This window comes from Apteryx rowi, unplaced genomic scaffold (genome assembly GCF_003343035.1).
Source record: "Apteryx rowi isolate R43461 unplaced genomic scaffold, aptRow1 scaffold_65, whole genome shotgun sequence".
In the NCBI taxonomy this organism is placed as follows: domain Eukaryota; kingdom Metazoa; phylum Chordata; class Aves; order Apterygiformes; family Apterygidae; genus Apteryx; species Apteryx rowi.
Genome location: NW_020450927.1, coordinates 3,299,285 through 3,325,932, shown reverse-complemented (window position 1 = coordinate 3,325,932; position 26,648 = coordinate 3,299,285). Strand labels below are relative to the sequence as shown.

The window sequence follows — 26,648 nt, the reverse complement described above, 5'->3', positions numbered from 1 at the left end:
CCCTTCTTCCTTTTGCTCCCCTTCTTCCTTTTGCTCCCCTTCTTCTTCTCTTCCATCTCCTCTGACACCCCAAGGAAGCTGAGTCGGCAGCTGACTGTGCAGGGAGTCAGGACAAAGAATCCGACCTGGCAGTTGGGTGACACTGTAGATCTCCCCTGTGGAAATCTGCCAGTGAACAGTTTTTGGGTGAGCTGTCTCTGGTTTGTGAAGCAGCCTTTTCCCACTTTTCACCTCTTTTCCCTAGAGCAAACTGGAGAAAGCCAAACCAACTGCCTCCTGTCGCCAGCCTTGTTCCAGACTCACGTGATCCCTGTGCTGCTGAAACTATTTGAGGTTCACGAAGAGCATGTTCGAATGGTGTTGCTGTCTCACATTCATGCCTACGCAGAACTGTTCTCTCGGGAAGAGTTGAAAAACATCATATTGCCACAGGTTAAGGACAGTAAAACCATATGGGTTTTCTGCTGCTAGGATCAGTTCTGGTGCAGTTTAAAGCTAAGATCTTGTAGTCCAGGCAACACCCTGTGGGCAATCTCTGTGCAAGCTTTCTCCCAGCTGCCCCCTTTACCAAAAGCATCTGTCATAGATTCCAATTTTAGCAACCCCCACTGCCAGCCTCACTTGTGCTGCTCAGCTCATGTGGAGTATTCCTATCCTAAACCCAGCAGTCAGGACTGTTGTTTCTGGTCTGAGGGATTCCTTTTCTTCCCATCCTACCCCCCTTTGCCTGTTGAGCTAGTGTTGCCTAATGCTGGTGCGCAGCACCCTTTTCTGGGCCAGTCCTAGGCCTTGCACCCCTTCCTGCAGCACTGAGGCCCTCTGTTACACACCACCTGGGCTGACACCTGGCAGCCTCATATCGAGACTGCACTTCTGTTTCATGCTGCTCCACAACTCTTGACCAGAGAGGATGGATCAGTCTAAGCTGAGGGTGCCTTGGCAAGAGAGTTGTGTTCACTAGGCGCTGGGATCAGCCGTCCTCATTAACTTGTAACAAAAAGTGGAAGGCTGTTTTTTCTGCTGCAGAATAATGTCCAGCATCTCCTTAGTAAGAGCTGTGAGGAAATCTTAGAAACGAAATGTGCTACAAGTGTAACATCTAATGAGAGAAGAGCAAAAAAGCAGAATTTTCTGTTCTTAGTAACATTCTCATGTTCTTCATGTAGGTATTACTGGGCCTTCGAGATAGCAGTGACTCTATCGTCGCAATAACACTGCACAGCTTAGCAGTTCTCGTCTCCCTGCTTGGACCTGAAGTAGTTATAGGTGGCGAAAGAACTAAGATTTTCAAAAGCTCTGCACCAAGTTTCATGAAAACTACTGATCTCTCTCCAGAAGGTAAATGATGTACTCGGAGTCCCTGGGATTCCCATCATACTGTTTCTGCTTGTTCTGCCCATTCTGTCCAAGCAATATAGGCAGAATTTCTTGGGTAATTAACCTCTGGCTGTTGACAGGTTTAACTGAAAGAAGCTAATTTGCAGCTAAACTTTAATTCTAAATTAGGTGCTGACTGTTTGCAGATACAAAACTGGCATCATAAAACAGTTATATGAAAGGACTTTAAATGCAGGAAATACAAGAAAGAACATTTACACCTTTTTTCTTTCCATTTAAAAATCTGTGTAAGCAAGAGATATTTAGTGTGTGTTTGTCTTTCGTGGAAAAACTATAGCGTTCTTTATGAACTTACTTACAGATAGTTGTTTAATATTCCTCTGTCCTTCATGTTTTTAAAATGAGTAAATCTCATCCTCTTCCCCCCAATTTCTGTTCATAGATTGGAAAAGGAATACGAACTTCCCTATTTTCTCAGCTCTCAGGAGGCTTTTCAGCTAATCCAAAGGAAGAAAGTAGTCCCTGCATCTGCTAGCTAACTTGGAGCCAAGCATACTAAGGCAAAGCTTTTCTGGATATTGAAATTAAAAATGCTTACATTTGGAGGGAAAAACCAGCTTTTGCTCTGCTTTAGACTTGAAGTATAGATACCAAATGAAATGCATGACAGAGAACAACTTAAGTATAAATGTTTTCTCCTGATTCTGTATGTACTGACAAATACCACCCTCCATTAAAATCTGCGGATGGTTCATTGCATTATTTTCCTTTACATTATTTTAATAATAGATTATACTAAATGAAGACCTTCAGATTTCATGCTGGAAACCAATTTATTTTTCAAAAGAATAATATTAGCTCTGATTTAAATATTGAGGAATAAGGGGAAAAAAATGTTGTCCTAAACTGTGAGTGGCAACTTGCAAAAAACCAGCACTAAAGGCTGAACAAGTGAGGCTCGACAAGGTGTTTGTTTAAGCCCCTCAAAGCAGGCACCTTTTAACAAGGGTGCTTTGGGCCGGCGTGGGGGGGACGGTTCTGTCTATGAATTGCAGCCCTTTTCAGTGCTGCACTTCACGCTTTTCTGACTACACCAATAACCCCGAGCATAGGCGGGTACAGCCGGCTGGCAGCAAAGCTAAACCAGATGGATGCCAATACACTTTACACACTTAGCACTGGGCTAAGCCATCCTATGTAAAGCTCTGTTCCTTTCTAATTCTGACTAGGCTACAGTCGTGGTAATGGGGCCTTATACAGCCTAGGCCAATGATTGATTGCCAACAGTGACAGTGTGCACCTACCAGCAATGAAAGGCAACTAGGTGCTTGCCAAGCCCATCATCACTGGCCCAGGAAAACAAACCTGCCTGCTGCAGATTCAAAGTATGAGCCTTTATTGCCCACCGTGGGCACCTCGGGGTATGATATGAGCAAGGCTTTTAATACAGCCTTTGGGTAGTGCATTAACCTTTTGTTCCTGTAAACTGCTTTACTCGGGTCCAAGCATAAAAGAAGGTTTGTGCTGTAGCACAGATTTGCTTATGCTTTGCGTTCTTGTGACTGTCAGCTCTGTGCTTTCGCATGAGAGGCACATAACAGGGGATTTGTGATGCCATGCAGCATAAAGCTGGTGTTTTGCATCCAGCTAGGTGGCAGACTTTAAAGCATCTGTTCAGATCATAAGAAACTTGTTCTTTGTGTATTTCTTGAAAGAATGTATCAACAGAAACTGACCCTTAATTTACAGTTGCCTAAACTTTGTATTGGCAAGAGCTGCAGGCTATAGGAAGAGAGGAGGATTGTTTCATACACAGAGCAAGAGGTGCAGCTGCTGCATTGCAGCTCCTAGCTTTATTCATTGTTTTGCCTCCGTTGTAGGTAAGAAAGAGCATTCCAATGCTGTGAGGAGTTTCAGCTAAAAGTAACAGCAGACCTTATGAAGTTGGTGTCCTTTTATTTTGTTTTATTCCTGCAGACTCCCCCACTCATGTTGTAAGCAATCTGAGAAATCCAACCTCTCGGCCCTTGAAGAATAATTCTAGTGTGTTCCCCACCTCTGGAAATGTACCTGTCAAGAAACATTCTGTACAACAAGGCAATCCACTGGCTTTAAAGACAGGTAAAACTTTGCCCCAGCTGTTCCTTTTTAGAAATGAAGTATCATAGAAATGAGAAATTGCTTGAAATATTGTTGATCTTCCCCATGTGCTGATTGAAAAGGCATTCAGTGAAGTAAGAAAGGTAAAAGTGAAGGAACAAGACTGCGACCCTTGGTTTCCTAGGGAATATTTATTTGGGAATCTAGTACGCACACACATTGCTGGCCAGTCTGCCTGTCTTGAATTTCTGTGTTCCTTTACCACCGGTTCTCAGCTGTGGTCTTTCACCTCTCCCACAGCTTGCTGGACAGGCTACTGCAGGCTGTTGCCTCTGTCACTATTTATGGGCTGGCTGCTTCTCTGACCTCAGAAGCTGACTTGGTTTATTTTCATGGCCTCTTCTGAGTCATCTAACCTAACGCTTATCAGTAGTTAGCTTTTATTGCCCAGGTGTTCTGATATTAATAACCCTCCTTCACAAGCAGGAAGATGGCTGTACTTTCTAATATGAGAATAACTTAGCACTGAAGCATATTTCCAATGAACATGACTTTTTGAACTGGCTTATTTCCACACCAGGTGCCACCTGCAATATCAAGGATTTCAGAGAGTTTTAGGCACAGCTCAGTCTTCATGCTTGTCCTCCTGAATGAGTATGTAATACCCTTGTCTTCCGTAGGTGAGCAAGACATTCACCTTCCCCTGAATGGAGTTCCTGGAAGCATTAACACACTAGGGAGCAGCAGGAGCTCTTTGACTGCCTCTGAAAAGCCAGCAGAGGAGTGGCCAGACTGGAGCGAGGCAGAGGAGACAGACACTGAGAAAACTGTGAACATCCAAATTCAGCCCCGAGAGTCAGAGGGCAGAGCGGGACCTTACTTTGCTGATCATGATGTTGATGAGAAGCCGTGGGATGACTTTGAGCCCAGCAGCCCTAGTCCGGAACTGTCCTCAGGAACCTGCCTCACTGTGACACAAGCTGATGCAGTTCAACTGCAGACACCTCTACCAGGGACTCATCCACTGAGCAAAGAATTTAAAAGCCTCAAACTGAGTTCCCCCCCAAAGTCCCACCCTGGGAGTAGCTGGAGCAATGACAAGTGGGACCACCAGGAACAACTGGGAGAAACCTTTCAGGAAAGGTCAAAGTCTTCATCAGAGTCTGGCCTAGGAGAAGAGTTCACTATCCAAGTGAAAAGAAAACCAGTGCAAGACCCTGAGCTGGACTGGTTTGCTGACATGATCCCAGACATTAAACCATCTTCAGCAATCTTGATTTTACCTGAAGTGAGGACAGAAGCAGTTGCTCCCACTCACTCTGGTGCAGTATCCAGCAGAGAAGGTGCCTCCCAGAATATGCTGTTTTCATCCAAATTTGCAGCAATTGATGTTACTGAGGTAAGAGTCTATGGGTAGTGGGGTTTAAGTGACTGTACATTTGAGAGGATTCCTAAAGCATCTATACACTACAACATACTGCTCTGGCATTAGCAGGCTCCTTAATCAGATGAGTAACACATGACTGTGCAGTTGAGTCTTTACTTGTGAATACAAGATACTGAGCTGTGAATGAGATATTTAGCAGGCACCAGGTAATTTAGATTTAACCTGTACCCTACTGAAAGCATGAACTAAGGAGTTTTTACTGTATCCTGGATGCTAGAACCCTACATTAAGGAGAGTCTTGGTTTGTCAGATAGGGGAGGTAAAACAAAGTTGGCCCCAAGCACAAACAGAAGAGGGCTTTCAAGCACAGAGGATGTTCTGGGCTCAGTGTTGCTCCCTGGACTCTTCTAGAAAGAGCTACAAAAGGAACAGGACACCAGAACCTCTGACTTACTGAAAAGCTTTTTAGGTGCCTGATTTTCAGGAAGAAACAGCTGAGACATTTCACCATCTCAGAGAACCAGCAGGGTTTTAAAACCACCCTTTTGAGTGAGAAGGTGAATCCCTCTAGCCCACCTCAAGAGGCTCCTTCCTTCTGCTAGGATGAGAACTAGCACTCCCATCACTGCTAGCTGAACACACAACTCCATTAGGGAACAGGTGTTGATTTCAAGCTGTTTTGCTAACTCAACCTCAAGAGACCTACCACAGAGGTAGCAGGGGGAGAGGAGCCTTAGATACAAACTGAAGTTGTTTACAAGGTTTGAAAATGGCACAGTGATTTTTAAGCAGCACTGTCTTTGACATCAATCTGTTTTTTGGGGGTCACTCACTGTAGCGCAAAGCTCTGGTGTAGTCACATAGCTATGTTGGTGAAACAATTCTTCCTTTAGTTTAAACTGTTTAGGAAGGAAGGACAGCAAATTCTCTGTTACTTTGCTTTTTATGTTTAAGGTGTTTCTGTTTATTGTTAGACGCTCTTTAAGCTAGGAAGCTGCAAACATTGACACCTCTTGGTCTTACTGAGGGGCTTTCAGCTACTACAGCTTTCTCTGTGAGCACTGCTGTTGAGAGCCCCAAGTGCTCCATGGGGCAGGGAGAAGCTGCCTTTCTCCTGGAGCATTCTGAACAGCCGTCTTGCTCTGTCCTTGCAAGCCACCCAGGGCATGCCCAGCTCCTTTGGCCCTTGAATGCCTGACTGTTTTTGGCTAAGTGCAGAAGTACAGTACATGTGCCTTAATGCTGATAACTTCTACATGATTCTAGGCTGAAGCCACAGGCTGGGGTGAAGAAGAGGAGTTGAACTGGGAAGATGATACTAACTGGTAATGGGACTGAAAGAGACAAAGGCTTTACGGCGTGTTGGATTCTGTAAGAGAAGTCATTGCTTCCACAATATAATGGATAAGTACCTCAGCACTGCTTTAGCTGGAAGGCAGGCACTTGCTGCAGCAGTCAGCAAGCTCTCCCACAGGGCCTGATCCCTTCCTTGCAAAGGATGCTCTGTTCCAGCCTGTGCCAAAAACTGCAGGGGTGAGGCCTGCGCTCAAGCAATATGCCCAGCTGCAGTGCGTGCCACTGCTACAGGAAGGAGGAACAATCTGAAGGGGGTGTTGGTGCTGACGTGCTACTGGAGGACATGAGTGGTGTAAGCTATTGTTCTAGAAATCATCGCTGCTCTGAAAAACTGATGACAATAAATGAAAGTTACATTCAGTTACTTTGTTAATGTGCCATTTTTTTCAGAAAAGCAAAGCCATTAGAAATGACTCCTTTTAACTTTTTTATCTATAAGATGATTTTAAGATGAATGTACAGTTTACTCAACATATTTATATCTGTTTATACCGTTCTGTCAGTGGATGGCACAAGAGGTGCTAGGAAACTTGCAGTGAAGGACTGTTAAACAAGCTTGTGTTCAAGTACCACATTCATTCTGCTCTTAACTATGACCAATAAAGATTATTTTTAAAAGATGACCTTACTCTGGAATGGAACAGCAGCACAGGTGTGTTCAGTGAACTGCATGGAGTCTTAAATTGAGTGTATTTTAAAATTAATATAAAAATGCCTACTGCCCCCTCACCTGTACATGACAGGAAAAACTGTAGTAGTTAATTCTACAACGAGTTCAAACATCTTTATCTCCAAGACAATCTCATTAAATGTTTGTTATCATACAGTATCTTAGAAAAATAAGCTATACATTGGCAAAATACAAGATGACAGCTCAGACGCACAATAGAGTCCATTAAGTGTATCAATCCTTCCATCCAGTTACTGTGAAACTGTCCACCATCTCGCACATCAGTTCATTTTGGTATATTAACTACCACTTAAGAGTATAGTAGAGCATCACCCTGTGTCACAGTTTTTCCTTCTCCAGCAATCATGGTACAAAGGTATCTCTTCCCTCCAACCAGGGAGCTGAGCTTTTTAGCATCTTTAAAGCCTGTTGAACAACCTTACCGTACACTGTTTCTCAAAGTGGCTATAGCTGTATGTAGAGCCTCCAGTTTCACTGCAAGCCAAGCAGGGGGTGACCCTTTCTGGAGCAGCAGCTTCACAGCCTCCACTGCCCCCTCCATTGTGCCTACTGCTGACTTATACTGCTCCTCAGAGGGTGGGTGACACGCTCTTTTTGCCAGAGGCTGCAGATTTAAACACAGGTTAGACATCATTTATAATCCCATACATAAGTGATTAGTCATCCTCCAACTGCAAAAGAACCTCAGTTGGAGAACTGCGAGATGCTCCCGTGCCTTGGGAGAGCTCTTCCCAGCTGGCAGGCAGTGCAGAGCATTCTGGTTTAATATTAAGGGGCAGGACTGCACGCAAGCTTTTTTCTTAGAACATGGAGGGCAGCAGGGCAGTCTTGAACCTCTCTAACTACTTCCCAGAACTGACACAAACCTACGGTAGAGCCCAGATAGTTTAAAGAAGTGCACATACCTCTCCTGCTGAGTCCTGTTCTTCAGTCTTTTTCAGAAAATGAGTGCTGTAGATAATCCTTTCCCGTTTCATACGTTCTGTTCGTGCTTCTGTTGTCTCTTCTACCTGCCTCATCTAGGGAGAAAGCCACAGGAGAGGTAACTAAACAAGGAGGCGTTACCAGCCTTCACAGGTTCAGTTTGTATACCAGAACAATGGAAAAAAATATATATATGTCATCTTAACTGACAGTTCAAATTGAATCTAATTCCTCCCTCACTTTTCTGAGCAGGAGATGATTAAAGTTATCTGCAACTTCAGTGTAGCACCAGTGCCTCTCAGTTCTTTTGCTAATTATCTGCTTGACAGGAACTGCTTGTCCAGATAGCAGTCCCTTAAGGTTGCAGCCCAATAAACAACTGGAAGGAGGTAGTTGTTACGTTATGAATAAATAGCCATGTGCTTTTAATAGAATTTTTTTTAACCTGCAAGAAAGGAGGACTAAGATGTTTCAGACATGTTCATTTAGCTTACAGAAACTGATCCAAGAAGACAGGGGACGGGAAAAAAAAAAGTTACACAAATGGAATGATGGAATCCCAGTCTTTTTAATAGATACTTTTTCCACTTACAAAAATCATTATGCAATTTAATTTTTGTTCAAGGATGGAAGAGCAAAGCATTTTTATCAAGTCTGGGAAATACTGGAAGAGCAGTGTGCATAGATACAGGATTTGTTAGGCCTGCTGATTTTAGCAAACAAAAATTCAACCAGATCCCAGTAAACACAGCAATTTATTTTAAACTTATCCATTTAATCTGCATGCAGGTGATGCAGGTATAGAAACAGACATGGGCCAGATGCTACATTATTGTGGCATTGAAGCCAAGCTCATCAGTCCTACTTGATATGGCATTAGATGTGTACAACATCAACTAAGGAAACAGTAAAATAGTTTAAGATCATACCTTAGCCAGAAAACTAACAACTTTGTTCTTAGTTTCTTCAGAATTAAGGCACTGAGGAACAACATCTTCATGGCTTGTTTCCTGTCAAAACCATTGAGTAACAGTTGTTCAGTACATTCATATTAACAAAGAAATAAAGATGAAGGAGAAACTGCTTCCCCAACGATCTAGGAAAAATTCTGTGCTGACAGATTGTTTTAAACAACCTAGCTCCTTGCAATCAATTTAAGCAACCAATGCTTGATTTTCCTTCAGTTCCAGATCCTGAAATCATACATAGTGCATTAGCCCTTATTATTTTTATTCATGTGCAACAGCATCTGTAATGCTAAGATCCAAACTGTTCAGCGAAGAGCAGCAAACATTTAAGACAGAAGAACTTCTGTATGATAAAAGTTAACAGAGCCAATCCATACATCCAAAGCACTGCTCTGCTTACCTCTGCAAAATGTGTGAATGCCTCCAGCGCATGCTGATGAATCAGCCAAGTCTGGTCAGCTAGCAGAGAAGCAAACAAACATGACAACTGAGGTACAACTTGCCTCTGAAAGAGAAACAAATATCAGATTTTCCAGGACTTAGTTGGGCATATTTTACCATCATGGAATTCTATTAAAAATTCACTCTATGGTCAAAGGATAAGTTTGTGAAATTTGAGAGTGCTACTGCCCTGCCTGGCAAAAAAACACTTAGGAAGATGACACGTTCTATTTTTTCTTCTTGGGGGTTCAAATGTCAGTCCTGCCTAATTGTTGAGAAGCAACATGCAATGAATGCATCAAGCATCTTACGTGCACTTAGCGCAAGTGCCTCAATGAAAAATAAAACCTCCATAGATCATTAATAAGTCTCCAAGATCATTATGCCATGGCAGTCTTTCATGTATTTAAGTAAAAAAAGCACATCTTTTCATCAAAAGACCTGAGATTAAATAAGGCCCCAATTATATTTACCTGGGCTTCTTGTGGTATGAACACCTTTCCCATAGAAGAGAGAAAATCCAGCATTGCTAGACGAACATGATCTGGGGGATCTAACTGGAAAAGGGAAGACTGCAGTGCAAACACCTGCAGGAAACCCAAATGAAGCTTCAGCAAACATGGATTATAGATGAAAACTGTTCTGTCTGATCATTAAATCTGAGGACATTATTTTAGAATACTGGACGCAAAACAAAAGTAGGCATGCTACAGCTTGAATAAAACTGGCTAGTATAAACAGTGTGTGCCTTCTGGAGAGAAATAAATATGTTTTATAGCATAGCTATATATCTGCACTATCTTACAGAATAACAGGATTCTCAAAAGCAACATTAACCAAAGTGCCACATACCTGGTTTAAAGACCAGGAAAGTAACCAAGGAAGAAATAAAGTTAGAAACTTCCTCATGTTAAGGGAAGGCCAGACCATGAAAAAGCTCATTAGAGATCTTTGGTAAATCACAAAGAACTTGGTTTTCATGAAATAAATTACTCATAAGTTTCTTACCTGAGTAATTAGTTGAGCACCTAACGTTTGGATGAAAAATTCCAAAAGGTGAAGTAATAAACACAGTGTCTGCTGGAGGCATGGGTCATCTGACACCTGCAACAGTTCATACAGTGTTAGTATCATTGCTTTCAGCTCAAGGAACAACTTAGCAAAGAATGTAAAATCACAGAAACATTCCAAAATTCTTAGCCTAACTTCACATGTATAAAACAACACATCATAAGCAGCAGAAGATAAGATTAAAGTAGTCTTAGAAATATTTCAAGGCAGTTGTATTTTACAAGGCCCTTTCCTTATATTTTTATTAAGGATCTTTCTTATCTGACTCCTCTTTCTCCACTCTTGCCAATATAAGAAGCTAAACAAACAAGATTAACCTAGCTATTTCTTTCATCAGTTGTCAAATGTCTTCTTCACACCCAGTCTCACATTTTATGTTTTAATCTGGAGTATGAGCCAAGACGGATCCTTTTTCCTTTACTTCTCCAACTGCAGACGTGAACAGTAGGGTATACAGTCAAGAGAAAACCTTTCCCCCCTGTGCTCAAAGATGGGAGGAGGGTTACTATCTCTAAGGGCTTTCATGTGCTAATCTAAATCACCATGGTTTTTGTTTGCATTCTAATCAACATTTAAAATAGGTCAAACCCGTAACTGATATAAATCAGAATGAGGTATTTCAGGCTTCTTGTTAAGCAAGTCTGAACTGGACCAAGTAGCAGATGGAGTAGCGAGGAGTCATATATGTAGTGTTCAGGAAAATTCAAACTCGATGCTTCCCAGAGCGCATGCCTAATACATACACCAGCTGATAGCACATAGGAAGCACAACTACATTGCACTTTAGGGAAATGGTCCAATCCAAGTGAAATGATTTAGTAACACACACGACGAAACTGCACAAGCCTCCCAAAGAAAGCATGCTTTCGCCATTAGAACAGCAAATTCACTCACCTGCTTAGCCTGGAGGCAAGTCCAGAATTGACCAAGTACTCCCGAGATAGATGCCTGAAGTTCTCCCTCCAGAGTGTCACCAGCAGAATTACAGGCAGTCAAAATGACAGAAAAAGCAATGTTCTGGTAGAAAAAAGGGGTACAAAAGTAAGACCAAAAAACCCTACCTGTCAAACCCAAACCCCAGTCTCATATTAAACTTCTAAAACCATATGAGATGGCTGGAAGCCCAATGTGCTTATGTCAGCTGTACAGTACAGCTAATCCACCAGGCTGCTGGCCAATAAAGCTTCCAAATCAAGGACAATACATTTTGCTTCTCTGAGAGTTTTACGCTGTGCTATAGTAGTTAGCTGCACTGTCAAGGAAAAGATGGCAGCTAATACTTTATGTGGAAGTCTCTGTTTTCTCACTCTCCTCTCCTTTGCCACAGAGGCCAGCAAACATCTTTCAGATATGATGCCACATGAAAACTGCTCTAACTTTAAAACCGAGAAGTAATTGTATGACATAATATAAATCAGAAATTCTAAGGAAAAATATATCTGCTCACCCAGAGAGAAAATAACAAGTGAATCACAAGAGCGCCACTATCACCTGCAGAGTACAGGGCCCTAATGGGCCACATAATAGAATGCGACATGAAAATGACAGTCTTTGCTCATGTGTTTGACAACTAGGCAGGGGAAAAAGCCACACAGCAGACAGACAAATAGAACTGAGGTGAGAGCAACAACAGAATCCTTACAATATGGACACCTGAAGTTCACATTTTTACAAAGAGCATCAAACCTCCCTTACCACAGGTCGGACCTCCCCCAAAGCACGCCTGCTATTCAGCCACTGCCTGCATTGCGCGAGCCCTGCCACACAGAGCTGATGTGCCACTTGCTTCCTAAGATCAGGACTTAGGGCCTTGAGGGATATATGCTGCCACACTGCCAAGTTTTCTGCTTCTTTGGGAAGAAACTTATGAGTAAATTCTACCTGCAAACAAAAGATAATATGAACTAAAAAGACCAGGAAAGAATTTGATAACCTGTCAAAGAGTTGAGAAACCAACAATCAAAAAGCACTACTGGAAACAGTCCAACCATCTGCAATGACGGTTCTTAGGAGTTTGCAGAACCAGGCTGTTACTCTTCCTACTCTAAGACTACCTGGCAACAAAATTTGAGCATACTTTTCTTTTCACAAAYGCTACAGTGAATGTGCATATAAACAGCCACTATTCTTTCACTGTGCAACTGATACAATCTGTGAAACAGATCAGTATATACCAAAACCAACGTTAACATCATATTCCCAAGTAACAAAATGACTGTCTAATACACTTTTTACTCTGTTGATTTCCTTTATATTAATTATCTATTCCAGCATTATCCTTTATCATAAGCTCTATTAAATGACTTTTATTTGTAATAATGACTCACATTGCATCCTTCAATTCATTTTTAATTGAATTCTGTCTTTATTCTACAGAAAATTTTATCTTATACTCATTAAAGTGGGGGTACAGTGAATTTCTACCCCATCACTGTCCTGGAAAACAGCTTCAAAATATAAAGAAAATAGGCATCAAAGGCTGGTTCCACCCCAGAAGAGAAACTATGGTCACAGCCAGCATCAGCAGATCTGGGAGATGTGCTGTTTTCATACTTAATCAAAAAAAGGACTTCATTGCCATCCAAGAAGGCCAGCATTAGAAAGATGTATGTTCCTCTGATGTTTTAAAGATCACATCTACACAAATTAGGATCCACTATGACAAAGTAAAATCAAGTACAGCAAGAGAGCAATCAACCTCCCGCCATTTCTGAAGAATGGAAACAGGACATTTTAACACAGGCCACTGATTCAAATCTGATCTATTAAAGCCAGAAGACACTGGTGCTATACTTGCCTGATGATCTGGAGCCATTAAGAACAGCATACGCCTCAGCAGAACACCCAAGGCTGAGACCTCGTAACACTCACTAGGCCAAGACTTTATCTAAATTAGGATAACAGGGAATGCATCTAATTAAATTAAGGAAAAAACACCATTCAGCAAATGAATTCTAAACAGAACGTTTCCGAGAGTCGTAAAACCAAAAAATGTAAACAGACACTGGGTTTCACTTTAAGCAGCGTAAGATCTTGTTCTTGCAACCAAGACTATATTTACCTTTCAATCAAAGCACCACAAGAAATACTCACTGATATGTCATCAACCATTACAGCAAGGTCTCTTCCTGGTTTACCATTAGCCCTTTGTTAATTTATTATTTTCACCTACAAGTGCTATTCTTATTCCTAATATTCTCCATTGAGTAACCACTGACCTCCCATTTGACTCTTCTCAGTAAAAATCTCTGACATGCCATGTGGGATCTCAACAGTAGCACTCTAAATAAAACAATGCAGGGCATGTCAGAACTACTAGGTACCTTGCTTTGTATTTTCACAGTACTGCTAATGCTAATTATTAATCACTTTGAGGAATTAAAATTCCATTTTGGATGTGGAAAAATGAAACTCTTGGCTTTGGTCATAGAAAGGTTGCAATAGAACTAGGTTAAAACAGGCGCCAAATTCCAAACATCACGGTGGTTCTTACCAAGTGGGCTAACACAAAAACATGGTGAGCACACAGTTCAGCTGTTCCATACCTGGAATGTGAAAGAGAAAGAGAAGTTAGTGCGGCTATACTTCCTACTCTCCTACTAACTAAATATTCTGAGTTTTGTCTTAGAGATGACCATTTCCCCTAACATATTTAAACTTGATAAACACAGATATAATTTACTTGAGAGAACTGTTCCAAAAAACAGTTATTAAATAACAGGAAAAGTATGTTCCCCTTGCATGAATGTAAAAACGGCTGAAGCCATTTATGTTCCTAATTTTCAAAATATGCTCTATATCTGAATAGAATTCAATTCTGGGACAATTTCACCTTAAATATCTCTCTCAGGGAATTATGAGCAACAACAGAACTGACTGGAACTGTTGATATCCTACTTGACCTGTAATAAAAACATCTTACCGAGCAAGGAAACACCATGAATCCATAGCTAGTAAAGATGTGATCATACTAGAACTGAGCACAGCATCCAGCAAAGCACGCTCCTGAGGAGAAAATGTATATGTAAATTAAAGCAGAAACTGATTGCAGGCTTACTATCACTTTTACTCTACTAAATAGCATAAAACCTAATAAGATTTTCACCTTATCCAATTAAAATGTTCTGACGACTGCTTTTAATACTCTATATTCACTTACAAGTTCAAGCAAGCAACTATACCTTTAGTTTTACATACATTTTATTACAATGAGCTGAAGGTCCTTCACTTTTCAAGGTATTTCAATATGTGCATCCCTTCTTCACAAGGCATCATTTATGAAAACATTTTTTATGAATGTATTATTATTTTTTTGCCAGGTCTATTGGCAGCTTACTGAAGAACACATAAAAACTTTCCTCTTTTGGGAAACTGAATTTTATCTGAAAGGGGAATGTAGCATTCAGAAAAAGCTAAACTAGGAGTATTATTTTTGTGACAGCTCTTAACTTTATAAAGTTTTACATTTATCCAGAAACTTTTTTGTCTATGCATGAGAAAAAGTGAAAAACATTATAAAACTTTTATCAAAGCCCAGAATACTCCTCCAATGTAGAAAAAGATTCTTATTTCCAGTTTATGGCATGGTCTTAAGTGGAATCACAACAGTGTATTTTTAGCTTAATAATCTACTCGAATATTAGTTATCACTTTCTTATTACCTTACAGTATAGACAAACAAAACCAGGCAAATTTAATACAGTTGGAAAACTGCATAAAAGAAAGCACTGAACTTTTTTTTAAGTAACACGCCCCAAAGAGAATAAAGATTTCCAACAGAAACTAAGGTTTTCAACAACGTGTATAAAGACTTTTCCCCCCTCTCCCCACAAATGACTTCTACTGTATAACCAAACTCCTGCTGTATAACTACATCATAGTTGTTCTCTAAAGAGTAACCAAATCCCTTCATACCTAGGCATGGCTTCAGAGCTAGATCATTAGACAGAAATCATCCTTTTTTAAATATTACGTATGCATCACATCATCTGAAAAGATGAATAAGCAGGAAACAATCTTACCAGCTGAGGAAAGTGTGATGGGAGTGTGGAAGCAATGAAGGAACACAGGTGGACACAGACATAATGATACAGGGTGATGGGAACCGCTGGCTGTCCTGTACCAATCACTTCTGGCAAACAAACAGGGAGAGAAAGCTCACCAGAACATTGCTGGAAACTGAGAAAAAGCGCTGAGAACAAAGACAAGCTGCAGGAAAAAAAAAAAGACAAACAGTTGGGTTGCAGATGTGCAAATCCCAAACCCTGTAAACAACATCTGTACTACAAAATCTTTGTATCAGACTGGAAACTGCCAGTAACCTCAGTGCTACAGGTCTACATCCCTGAACACCTTCTCCTTTTACAAATTCAGGTGATTATGAGAGGGTTCAAGCATAAAAATGCAACACTTTAACTTAGTGGAATATCAACAAGTTACAGGCCCTTTTCTATCCTGGAAGGAAGCCAAATACCATCCTTTTCCTGAACTTTCCTGAACAAAGGTATTTTTGGACCTACATCATTCACCCCGAAGCAGAACATCAGATCATGTTTCTCCCAGGATAAGAATGTAAATGCATAGAACCTGTTTATTTTACCATTTGTTTGTGAGARGAACCCTAGCAACAGAGGCCCTCTGTTTGCCTGTGCACCCTGATTGCTCTGGACAGGAATTACCGTGAAATCTTTTTTAGTACCTTCTTCCTGTGTTCCAGAGACTTTGCACTTCTTCAGGTTGAGAGGACAACTTGTCCATTATGGCAATCAGAAGAAGACACTGGGGCAGCTGCTGCTCAGGAGGAAGACCTGTAGATTTTTTTTTTTTTTTTAATATGATGATAATTGCCCTGGTAAATATATTTTGCACGTATGTAAAGTAGCTTTTAAACAAGTGGCAAATGACAAAGAAATGGTAAAGAATACAAGTTTCCAGCAAAACAATCAAAAATCACTTTTTGACACAGCTGATGCAAAAACGAAAAAGTAATGTTTCATCAAGAACATTATGCTGAAGGGAAAAATAAACACAATATATATACTATTTCAGGCAAAAGCTAAAATATTTCAGTTCTGAACTGCCACTACAACGTGCTGCAAAGGAGTTGCAATCTGGGAGGCTCAGGCTCCTTGAAAGCACTGTATTTCTCAGAGGCTGAATATAAACCAAGTTTTTGTCTTTTATTAAGTGCATCATTGTGATCACAAGGCCAGAGGGCACATGTGGGCGAGAAGGAAGTCCAGCCTACAGAGAGAAAGGGACCAACTGATGCTTACACCATAACTCCCAAAAAATAGCACAGCTATCTCAGAATCATGATATGTTGGTCAGAGCAGAAGTTTTCTGGGCAGTTATGACAAAAAGCTGATCATCTTTTAGTTTGAAGGCATTCCATTTTCCACATAAAATACTTGTTTTATGAAAAATAGCTGTTCTCCCCCATCAATATCACAGCAGGAAACATTCAGCCTACTTAAAAAATTTGTGACATAAATGCGGATTGAAATGATGCAAAACTGCCAAATTCAATAGGATTTCTGTTAAACAGGTTAGTATTGAAATTACTGTGAGTGCTTTGGAAAATATGTATTCAACAGCAACATGAACTCTCCATTATAAAATTCATCTGAGTTAATATGCAACTAGCATAAAAAATACCTTAGTACCTACAAAAGGACAAGAGGCAAACAAACAAGTGCAGAATGTTGTGTAAGTGCTTGTCATCCGAAAAAAATCAAAATATCAAGTCTGATCCCTTAAAGGTGGTTACGTAGTACTGTAATAGAAGCAGCTGTATTTTAAACCCACCTAATTTTTCACTTAATACTTGCTCCATAAAAGGGCTAAAGGGAAGAAGCTGGTTGATGAGAGGGTCTAGAGCCACAAGAAAAACCCTGGATATTTCATCTCGATGAACCTCCAAGATCACTGGAGCATAGAGACTGGGAGGAAACTTGCTGGGGGGGGGGGGGGGGGGCAGAAAAAAGAAATAGTTAAACATTCTCAGTAGCATTACTTTTCAAAAGAACTGCAAAAAGGCAAATTCATGAGTTCCCTATTATTGTGAAATAAAAGGCAAGACAGAAAGGGCTCTCCATTTTATAAATACCTATTAAAACTGTCAGTTACAACTCTGTATTCAGCCTTTAAACCAAGCATCACAACCCAGTATTTTACTAAACATGTGAAAAAAAAAACTTTCAAGCTCACAGAAAATGCGTGTAAAATACATAACATATATAAAGAAGAAAAATAATGTATCACAAAAAAAGCAAGCAATGAAAGCCAAAGGAACACTTGTAGATACAATTTGACTGTAATAAATTTGACAGTACTAATTTAACAGACAACACTAATAAAAGAGTACCACTTAATTTCTTTAAAAAGAAAAAAAAGAGCAATAAATGAAAAAAAAAAGTGATACGAGAATAAAGCAAAAGAGATCATGAAGTGAAAACCTTCTACTCTTGCAACTTATAAAGAGACTGTAAAATGCTACTTTCCTACTGAAAAAGCCTGCTTCGTTTTTCTGAGTGAATAAAAATTTACAACCTTCCACTTAAGAAAGCTCTACAAGGTAAGTAAAGTCAGAAGAGGAAACTCGTAAAAAATAATCACCTGATTTTGTAGTAAAACATGCAGTGAACTCATGCATGCATCTCGCCACAGAACCTGGTTTCAATTCCAAAAGAATGACTGAAATCAGCCCTCTATTATAAGTTCAGTTTGCCCTTTTCCTCCTTGTTATTGCAGCAAACAGAACAAATAATTTTTGAAAGAGGAACAATAAGCAGTTTTCAGACTATAAAAGAAAATATCTTTGCTTTTTATAGCATAACATTAAAAAGCCTTTGTTTGCGGGAGACCCATGCAGTCCTTTGGTGAGCTTTCATAAGATTATAAGCACAACAGTAAAGCTGTGAAAGAATTTCAAGATACTCTGTTTCAAACTCCCTTCAGGACAAATGTTTCCACACTTGGTCTTGAAGTAGAAACAATCTGTCAAGCTGTTCCTAATGATACCTGTGTTCAGGTTTAGGGATTTTTTTCTTTCACTAGAGCTTAAAAACAGAAGAAGAGTGCATGGCCATTTAGTGACAGATGAAACAGGAAGGAATTAGTATTAGGGAAGGGTAATTCTGAATTGCCTATACTTTGCACAGCGTCACTAACAACGTGCTACTGTTTGTTCCAAAGACCGCTGGGTTGCTGTTTTACCTCTTTGCCTAGCTGCTTCACTGCAGGACAACTCAACAGCGACTCCTACCTTCAGGAATTTTGACTTTAGGAAAAAGAGCCTTCGAATGAACTTGCATAGATAGACCTAGGGTCCAAGCCAATCAGTTGTGTAATCTAACACAACTGTTTAAGAAATGCTGACAGAAGCAAGTGCAACAAAGTTAGGTTTGTTTTCTGTATCTGACACTCTCAGCACTGATTAAGAATGGGTTTGAGGGAACTAATACCGCACAAAAGATGCCCATCTTATCCATCGAACTTCCCTGACCTCTGAACTTGAAAAAAGAAACAAACAACTCTGGAACAAGAAATATATTTTTTCATCTCAAAATACTTGCAACTTCAACTTTAAAAATGAAAAATGCAAATATTCTTAAGATACTATCAATAATCAATTGTTTGTACTTCACTTACCTGTATATTTGAAGAAACAGCTGGTGTAATTGAGAGCATGAATCCGAGAAGAAAGAAAGAAATTCCTGCAAAAGCCATTAATTTTGAACAGTACTTTTAATATAAAATACATGACTGAACACATTTTCTTTCTGTTTTATTATATTTGTGTGTAAAATGATACATTGCAAAACATGATTAAATTCTAACAATCTTCAGCACAAAGCAAGAACAAATAAAGAATTCCTAAGGTTAATTATATTGCATGTATATATATTCTACTTAAGACAGTTAGATTTATAGGCTCATTTTAAAAACTTAGCAAGCACAGATGTAATAGCCATAGAGAGCTGCAAAAACCTGAAGTGCTCACATACATGTTGTAAAGCTATTTTATCCTATCATAATRTTATTCACTTTGTGCCAAAAAAATCAAAACCCTGCTTTTACCCCTGGGACAAAACAGATACATAATATACCATCAATGCCTTTTACTGTTGCTGCTTGATGTTTCATAAATGGTCACTTAAGGTAAAACAGGAAATACAGAGAGGAAAAAGGGGAAGAGATTACCAAGAAAATAAAGGATGGAAATTAGGGAAAAAAACTTTTGAGCAGAAACAAGCAAACATACCACGTTGGACCATATGCTCTCGTTAAAAACCCCACAAGGAGAATGTTACTGATTATCTATCTATCAGAAATACTGAGGTGATCTTTCTCTCCTATGTGCTTCATGGAAAAAGGGCTTTGCTGAGCAAATGATGGTGGACAGGAATCTGTTGCTATTACTGAGCAACAGAAAAATTGTTTTAACAGCTCCGGCCATGTTATGCAAGAAGTCTGGAATTTTGTTTGACTCTAAATAAGGTGAAGCATTTGAAAAGATTACTTAGCATAAAGTTTAGCGAAGAAAAAATTCTCAATTTATTTTACAAAAAGATACTGAAATCCAGATTCCTGCTGAGAAGTAGAGCTATTCCGCTTGTGCTGAGGATAATAATTAGACTAGACATTGTACTAGGATATTTAACAAATTTGGCATCTGGAGATCACTAGTCCTTGTACCAGCAAATTTCTTTTGCATACATTCTTAAAACGGGTTAATTTATAGCATCCCCTTCTAATGATGGGAAAACTAAAGCACAGCAATAAAGTGGCCTGGCCAGGGCAATGGAAGGAAGTTAGCATCTGAGCTAGTAATAGTACACTGACATTTCTTATCCTCAATGCTGCATCCAAACTACTAGACGATGCTGCCTCTTACACTATGTTGTTCCACGGCAAAAGGTTACAACTGCTGCTCAGCAAAGAAAAAGGTTTAGGTGAAAATAAAAAGGGAGATACTAACGGCCTTCTAAATCAGGACTCTCCTGACCAGAAATCCTTCTTGCAGTTAAGTCTGTGCAAATATTACAGTTAACTGTTTTTTTTCATCCATTAGGGATTTAAAACCCAAAGTCACTTTTGAGTCATCTCTCAGAAAGAAACAAAAAGCCTTTAATACCGTATGACTATACCTCAGCTATTCTGATGCAACAGATGATGTGTAAGTATTAAACAATAAAAGAACCACACATCACAATTCAAAGTAACTTGCCTTCAGACTTCTATCTAAAAAATAATACATTTTTTCTAAATCAACCTTGAAAATCCTTGAGGAAATCTTAAATTCAGGATTGTTGTAAATTTGTGTAAATATACTCATTAGGAACCTATTCAAAAATGCTAGTAGTCTCATGGCAATAACAAGCCACAGAAAATTAAACAAGGAATGACTGTGATCATTACGGAAAAATGAGGAACAATTTTGAAACGCTAGGAACAGGTTTAGCCTGTTTAATTCTTCAAGGGAAAGTTGCTGTTCCATTGACTCAAGGCTGCAGGTAAAGACTGGACATCTCCTACCAATTACTTCTAACAGCTTATTATTCTTTTCTGTTTTTCTGTTAAATCACAGCAATAATCCTACTTGGGCTCATGAGTGTACTCAGCTGAAAGAACTACAAGCAAGTTATGCATGGATGTTAATTATACTGCCCATAGGGTGTAGTCATAAATTGGTAAGATATTATGCTGTACTATAATTGCCCAGTTTGCACAGCAGAGGCTTAAATATAATACCAATGTAGGATTCAAGCATTAAATCTTACCTTGGTGTAGTGTACAAGAGAATTAGCAAAAAATCTGCATAGTTTGACTGTCTTCTGGAATAGCTTGAGGTCAGTGCCCTCCTGTTGAAACAAACAACTATAAAACTTTATCTAGAGAGAGTAATACAATACAACAGAAAGTTAAATTGCCAACAATGCTCAAAACACATTTTGAAATTGATTCCCACACACTCTCCAGTAACAGGAGAAAAACTTTAGGAAACCTCAGTATACCTCTCAAAATTTTTCATAGTAATATTCAGAATTGAAATACTGTGTTTTGATTCTCCTTTGGATATAGTCAGTTTAGGAAATAAACAAAGTTCCTGCAGAGTATGGCAGAAATTTATTTTCAATGACTCATTGAAACATCCCCAATCTAAGCAAATTATGGGCCTCATTTTCACATGGTTTCAAAAGAATGAGGTATTTTGCCTACCATATGCATGAGAAAACACTCCAAGCAATAATACAGCACAACAAATTTATCTTTTTCAAGTTCAAAAGCAGTTCTGGGAGCTTTTTAATTCACCTGTATCTCTGACATCTTCATTTGCTCAGCCAGTTGCAAACAGGAGTGAAAAGAAAGAAGAGTATCTTTGCACAGGCCACTGAGGATATCACTGTGTTTCAGATGGCACTGAAGCAGGGAATGATGCTTCAGGCTTTGCCTAAAAGACAGGAATAGAATCAGATATTTAATTGTCAGAAGTGATCGTGTAAAAAGTTAGTACAAATCCAAATACCCTAATTGTTCTATTTAGGCTTTTATGCCACACTAATCAGTGTGACATCTGTGTACACTAAAACAGCAGTGTCCTCACAAAAGTCCAGAAATTTAGAGAGGAGAACTAYCCTCTTGGCAGTTATGACCAAAGCACAGAGCAGAGGCAGGATAAAAGCATAAGATATCACAACTTGATCCAAAAATATTTAGAGAATTGCAGGTCAGACCTTTTAAAACTATTCACACTATGGAATTTCAAACTGTCTTCTGATATTATTGTAAAAAACAAAGCTTCTTTTACTTTTTAATGCCAAATTCTTAACTATCTTCATTTAATTCTACTTATTAGCTAAACTTCCACAGGAATTGAATTTTCTAAATTCAACTGTATTTGAAACCCTGAACATAAAACACTGGTTATTTAAAATTACAGTCCAGTCATACTACAAAGAAATCCAAAGAGTTCAAAGACATACTTGATTATGAACTTCCACGTGTTAGCATGAAGAGCATGGTCCATATTGGAAACGACAGAGCATATCTCCAGCACAGTGTGGATTACTGTGGAGGAAATAATAGCAAAATCCAAGTTAAAGCAGGTTCCTCAGATTGCAGCTACTCTGCTTACCTGGGAAAAAAAAACAGCTGCCACATTTGAATGCACTAGAATACTACAGCAGCAACACTGGATCAGGAAAATGGCTCAGTGCAGAGGTGCTGCCCCATTCCTACAACCCTGACCTACATCCCACATCTCACAAAGAAAGTTTCAGGAAGAAAACAGAAATATTTCAAGATGCAAAATGCTGCCTTCAGAAGGGCTGGTCAAGACAACAGAACTGAGCAGGCTCAGAACTCTGTCTCAAAGGTGCAAACTTGCCAGAAAAAAAAGACTGGGTAAGACTAAAAAAATCTTTAGATCCGCATGTACCTGACACCATATCTGCAATGTTATCTTCACTAGAAGCAGAGCCCATAGAAATCATATCAAGCAGTTCCATCAGCTGCTTCTGAAGAGAGTAAGTTTCCTTAAACATAGCTTGTAGGAGGTCAGAAATCAAGTGCAGATGCCCACAGTACACTGATTCACTGTCCTGTAGGAAATGGGGAAAAGTTGAAAAAAATTTAAAAAAATTTTTTGGAATCACAGCCTGGTCTTTCACCTGTTGAAAACACTGAGAGCCCTGTTATACACTTCACTGGAAAAAAGAACGAGGCTTAGATACACCTGCTTCAACTCATTAGTCAGCAAGATCTGTAGCTTCTGACACCAACCTCTACTTGTTATGTGCTAAATATAAAATGCTATTCACCTGCACTCTAATCAACAGCTAATGAAATCTGCCTGGCTCCAAAGAATTCCAAATATTTTCCAACACTTTCAAATTAGAATTGGTAAATAAAGGAATGTAACCTGAAGAAGAACAAATTGAAAAGTGAAAAAGGCGGCAGAATAAAAGCTATTGAGTCCTGTGATAACCTTATTTTATTTACACTGCTTCCGAGGGAACTATTACCAGCACAATAACTACTGGTGCATCTGAAAATGCAAGTCTGACACTCATATACATTACTTATCATAAGCAACATCAGGATCCTAATCTCAGCTTTCAGTCCACTTTGGAACTTGCACAGAAATATGGCAAATACATCATTTTGGTAACCATTTATAGCTCTGAAAACTACTGCAGCCATCAGAAGTGCACAGATATCACAGAGGGCCTAAATTCATAGACAAAATGTTTACTTGACACTGATGCAAAATAGGGAAAAAATGCAGTCTGCCTTTCAGTACCAGGTCAAATTTGCTGGGCAGACAGTTGAAAAAACATCTTTGTACTTGGCACTAAGCACATTCTGTAAATGATTTAATAAAGCAATAATTAAAAAAAATATCTACAGCAATATTTTTTTCAAAACAGGATCTTCTTACAAAGGAGGGCTTCCTAAAAAACAAGTAAAACAATTTTTCTTCTGCTAACATAGACCTACCTTGCAGTGTGTAAAAGTGTTCTTTATCATGTAAAGAACAGAGGATGGAAAGGTGCGGACACTCTCCAGAGGCACACACTCTTGGAGCGTGCAGACGTACCGCACACAACTGGTCAGAGTTTCCAACAGTTGCACCACAGTCTGAAAGCACAAATAAACAACAATAATCAGTGAAGATACCAATTCTGATRATAATTTCAAAAGCAGCTTTTCTTAGCTGAATTGTTCCTAGATGTTTATGACATTAAAATTCACAGCTTTTTATATAAGTAGTTTGCTAAAGATGAATGAAGCTCCACAAAATAATCTCAAGCAATTCCAGAGGTCTTTTCCAATACCATATATTCTTTACATGAATGCTTCATATTTCTTTTGGCTACTGTTTTCAATTTACAAAAAAATTTAAAACTCAGAATTAAGTGACTATATAAATAGATGCCACATTTATTTTCTGAATATGGAGAGTCACATGCCATTTGCATTAGAGACTAACAGTTTAAGCTGTTTTTTTTTTTTTAATTCTGATTAGCATCACACACTAACTAATCAAATCATTCAGAAAATTTTAATTAAATGCCAAACGCAAATGAAGATTAAACTACATTCTAACCAGCTGCTTAGTAGGTGGCAAATATGTTCCAAAAACCTTGTTACTGCTTAGGTAAAATCAAAAAATAAAATAACCGTTGCTCTGATAGCTTATTTCACGAGACTTGCCTGTAAGAGATTCCTTACAGTACTGCATAACTCTGTATTCTGGCTGGTTAAACCTTTGGCCTGACTGGATAATTCATACATCAAGTTATCGAATAATTGTAGAGTCTGTCAGAACAAAACAAATGTAAAACACTTTATTTATAAACATATTCCCACAAATAGTAACATCATTACACATCTGCTTGCTTCCTTGGCATGGAGTCATAAAGAGGTAAGTCACAGGAGAATATAATGTTTTCTAGCCTAACATTTGAAACATGAAGTGTGACATGCAAAAACTGAAAACCATCACTTCTCTAATTATAGACAGAAATAGATTAGCTGTTACTAACCGTAAGTGTTTAATAACACTTTTTTTTTTTAAGTACTTTCCCTCTGTTAGTAAAGCAAACTTCCTAGCTGATTTGCCTGAAATAACATATATCTCATTCTACCAAAGAGTTTTCAATTTGGTTTTAAACAGATCATTTTAAGACAGAATGTTTTTCATTTTGTCTCAGAAAAGTAGGTTTTTGTTCTGAAAATGATCGTTAACATTTTCAATATACAAAGAAATAAAATCATATGACTGTCAAACAACAATAATTTTTATTTTGGTTGAGGCCCTTAGATATTTTACAAGCGCTACTGCTGAGACAGCTGTTTCCAGGCACATGCAGGACACTATATCAATCAGTATGGTACATTGATCCTTGTTCAGGATATGCATATTATGAGCCATTTTTCTTTTAATCTCTAAAATCAGCTAGAGGACATTAAAGAAAGGAAATGGAAATCAATTAGGCATTTTTACAGGCTTCTTAAAATATATAAGCTGAGGCCTGAAAATTAAATCAGAATTCATCACTGTTGTACTTCATTAAAATTCTTTAATAGCTACCCTTTAAATATAACTACAGCACAAAGTTCTCTATCATTTAATCAAAAAAACAGAACACACACTAAGTCAGTATGGCCTAGAAGTTTATTTGCTATATTATTCTCAAATATGAGACCTCAAAAGAAGAATCAATACATCCTAAGCATTTTTTTAACACTGAATTAATACAAAATTTCACATTTAACTGAAAGTGACATACCTTAGGCAATACTTTTGAGAAAAAAGTTTGTTCCAAATCTGCAAGGCTGATATGAGGCAAAAACATTTCAGTCAGGATCCTCAAAACACCTGCAAAGCAAAGTATTTACAAACTGTTACAGAAAAAAACAACACACAGTTATCAGAATATGTGGCAACCTACCAGATAAAACAAAGAACAATGTCAAACAGACCAGGTATTTGATTTTGAGAGAGGCAACATAACATTTGCCACACACACATTATCTAAAGAAATCAAGCAACAATAAAGGCTCCAACATACATAAATCCATTAGTTGCATCACACTGGACTGCACTCAGTTGAAAGTTGAGCACAATTGTTTGTCCATAATTGGATACCTAGATGTAACCAGAATTTTCCATATTCTAAATTGCATATAGCTGCACACTTAATATGCCTGTTGCTCTAATACACAGCATAACTGTGAATGTTAGCTGGAGTCCTAAACAGTTGCTTATCTGACTCTTTTTTTCATCGCTATTGGGTATTAAAAGAGTTTAGCTGTCTGTAAGGTATTAGCCAACTGTGATGCTAGAATAAAACAAAATACAAGATGAAATGTGCCTTTCTTTCAGAATCTACAGTTCAGAAGTATTGGGAGAGAAAAAACGGTCTCACATGCATCGGTTCTTCACGGGCTTTTATAAAGCTTATTCAGCATGTAATTCCTGCAATATGCAAGGTCCAGCAGGATTGCTGAAGATTGGGGAAGTATGGAAGTCACCAGTTATAACAGAAATATTTTAAACTAGCATAAAATCTCTAAAGTGATTGTAACAGAACTACCCTTAAGAAGAAGAGGCACTTCTTGACCCCTACTTACGAATATGCTCAGTCCAGTCTTCAGACTCCTGATACATAGAGTAAAAACGTTAAAGAAACTCAAACTTGTCCTGCCACAAATATTATTCTTAAACCGTTTGCAGAAGTCACCAGGACTTTTCATACGCTATCCCACGTGCACTTCGCCCATCACATGAAATAAGCGGAGCTGCTCCGTAACTGAGAGGAGCAGAGACACTTCAGTACTCGCAGGACCAGAACTATTTCTG

At 38.9% G+C, this 26,648-nt stretch overlaps 2 protein-coding genes across 4 annotated transcripts in view; one reads left to right on the top strand and one right to left on the bottom strand.

The window, feature by feature from the left end:
* SCYL3 (SCY1 like pseudokinase 3) overlaps positions 1-6,541 on the top strand; it is a 19,019-nt gene extending 12,478 nt beyond the window's left edge. Inside the window, exons 9-13 of the mRNA XM_026084781.1 lie at positions 245-432; positions 1,167-1,338; positions 3,316-3,459; positions 4,119-4,837; positions 6,092-6,541. Of these exons, the coding sequence (XP_025940566.1) occupies positions 245-432; positions 1,167-1,338; positions 3,316-3,459; positions 4,119-4,837; positions 6,092-6,154 (1,286 nt within the window). The 3' untranslated portion in view covers positions 6,155-6,541. The remainder of the gene's footprint in view (positions 1-244; positions 433-1,166; positions 1,339-3,315; positions 3,460-4,118; positions 4,838-6,091) is intronic.
* A 297-nt stretch (positions 6,542-6,838) lies between these two features.
* CUNH1orf112 (chromosome unknown C1orf112 homolog) overlaps positions 6,839-26,648 on the bottom strand; it is a 21,130-nt gene continuing 1,320 nt past the window's right edge. Inside the window, exons 2-24 of one of the 3 annotated variants that reach the window (XM_026084778.1) lie at positions 26,420-26,459; positions 25,576-25,664; positions 24,497-24,601; positions 23,780-23,920; positions 22,719-22,881; positions 22,264-22,348; positions 21,593-21,731; positions 21,061-21,141; positions 18,929-18,993; positions 17,084-17,232; positions 15,975-16,083; positions 15,298-15,484; positions 14,199-14,281; positions 13,770-13,821; positions 13,074-13,163; positions 11,972-12,157; positions 11,171-11,293; positions 10,214-10,309; positions 9,679-9,792; positions 9,165-9,269; positions 8,726-8,806; positions 7,778-7,891; positions 6,839-7,476 (exon numbers count right to left, since the gene is read on the bottom strand). In XM_026084778.1, coding sequence (XP_025940563.1) covers positions 7,291-7,476; positions 7,778-7,891; positions 8,726-8,806; positions 9,165-9,269; positions 9,679-9,792; positions 10,214-10,309; positions 11,171-11,293; positions 11,972-12,157; positions 13,074-13,163; positions 13,770-13,821; positions 14,199-14,281; positions 15,298-15,484; positions 15,975-16,083; positions 17,084-17,232; positions 18,929-18,993; positions 21,061-21,141; positions 21,593-21,731; positions 22,264-22,348; positions 22,719-22,881; positions 23,780-23,920; positions 24,497-24,601; positions 25,576-25,664; positions 26,420-26,459 — 2,583 coding nt within the window. In that variant the 3' untranslated portion in view covers positions 6,839-7,290. The remainder of the gene's footprint in view (positions 7,477-7,777; positions 7,892-8,725; positions 8,807-9,164; positions 9,270-9,678; positions 9,793-10,213; positions 10,310-11,170; positions 11,294-11,971; positions 12,158-13,073; positions 13,164-13,769; positions 13,822-14,198; positions 14,282-15,297; positions 15,485-15,974; positions 16,084-17,083; positions 17,233-18,928; positions 18,994-21,060; positions 21,142-21,592; positions 21,732-22,263; positions 22,349-22,718; positions 22,882-23,779; positions 23,921-24,496; positions 24,602-25,575; positions 25,665-26,419; positions 26,460-26,648) is intronic. The other 2 variants (XM_026084779.1, XM_026084780.1) reach the window with 2 other exon arrangements.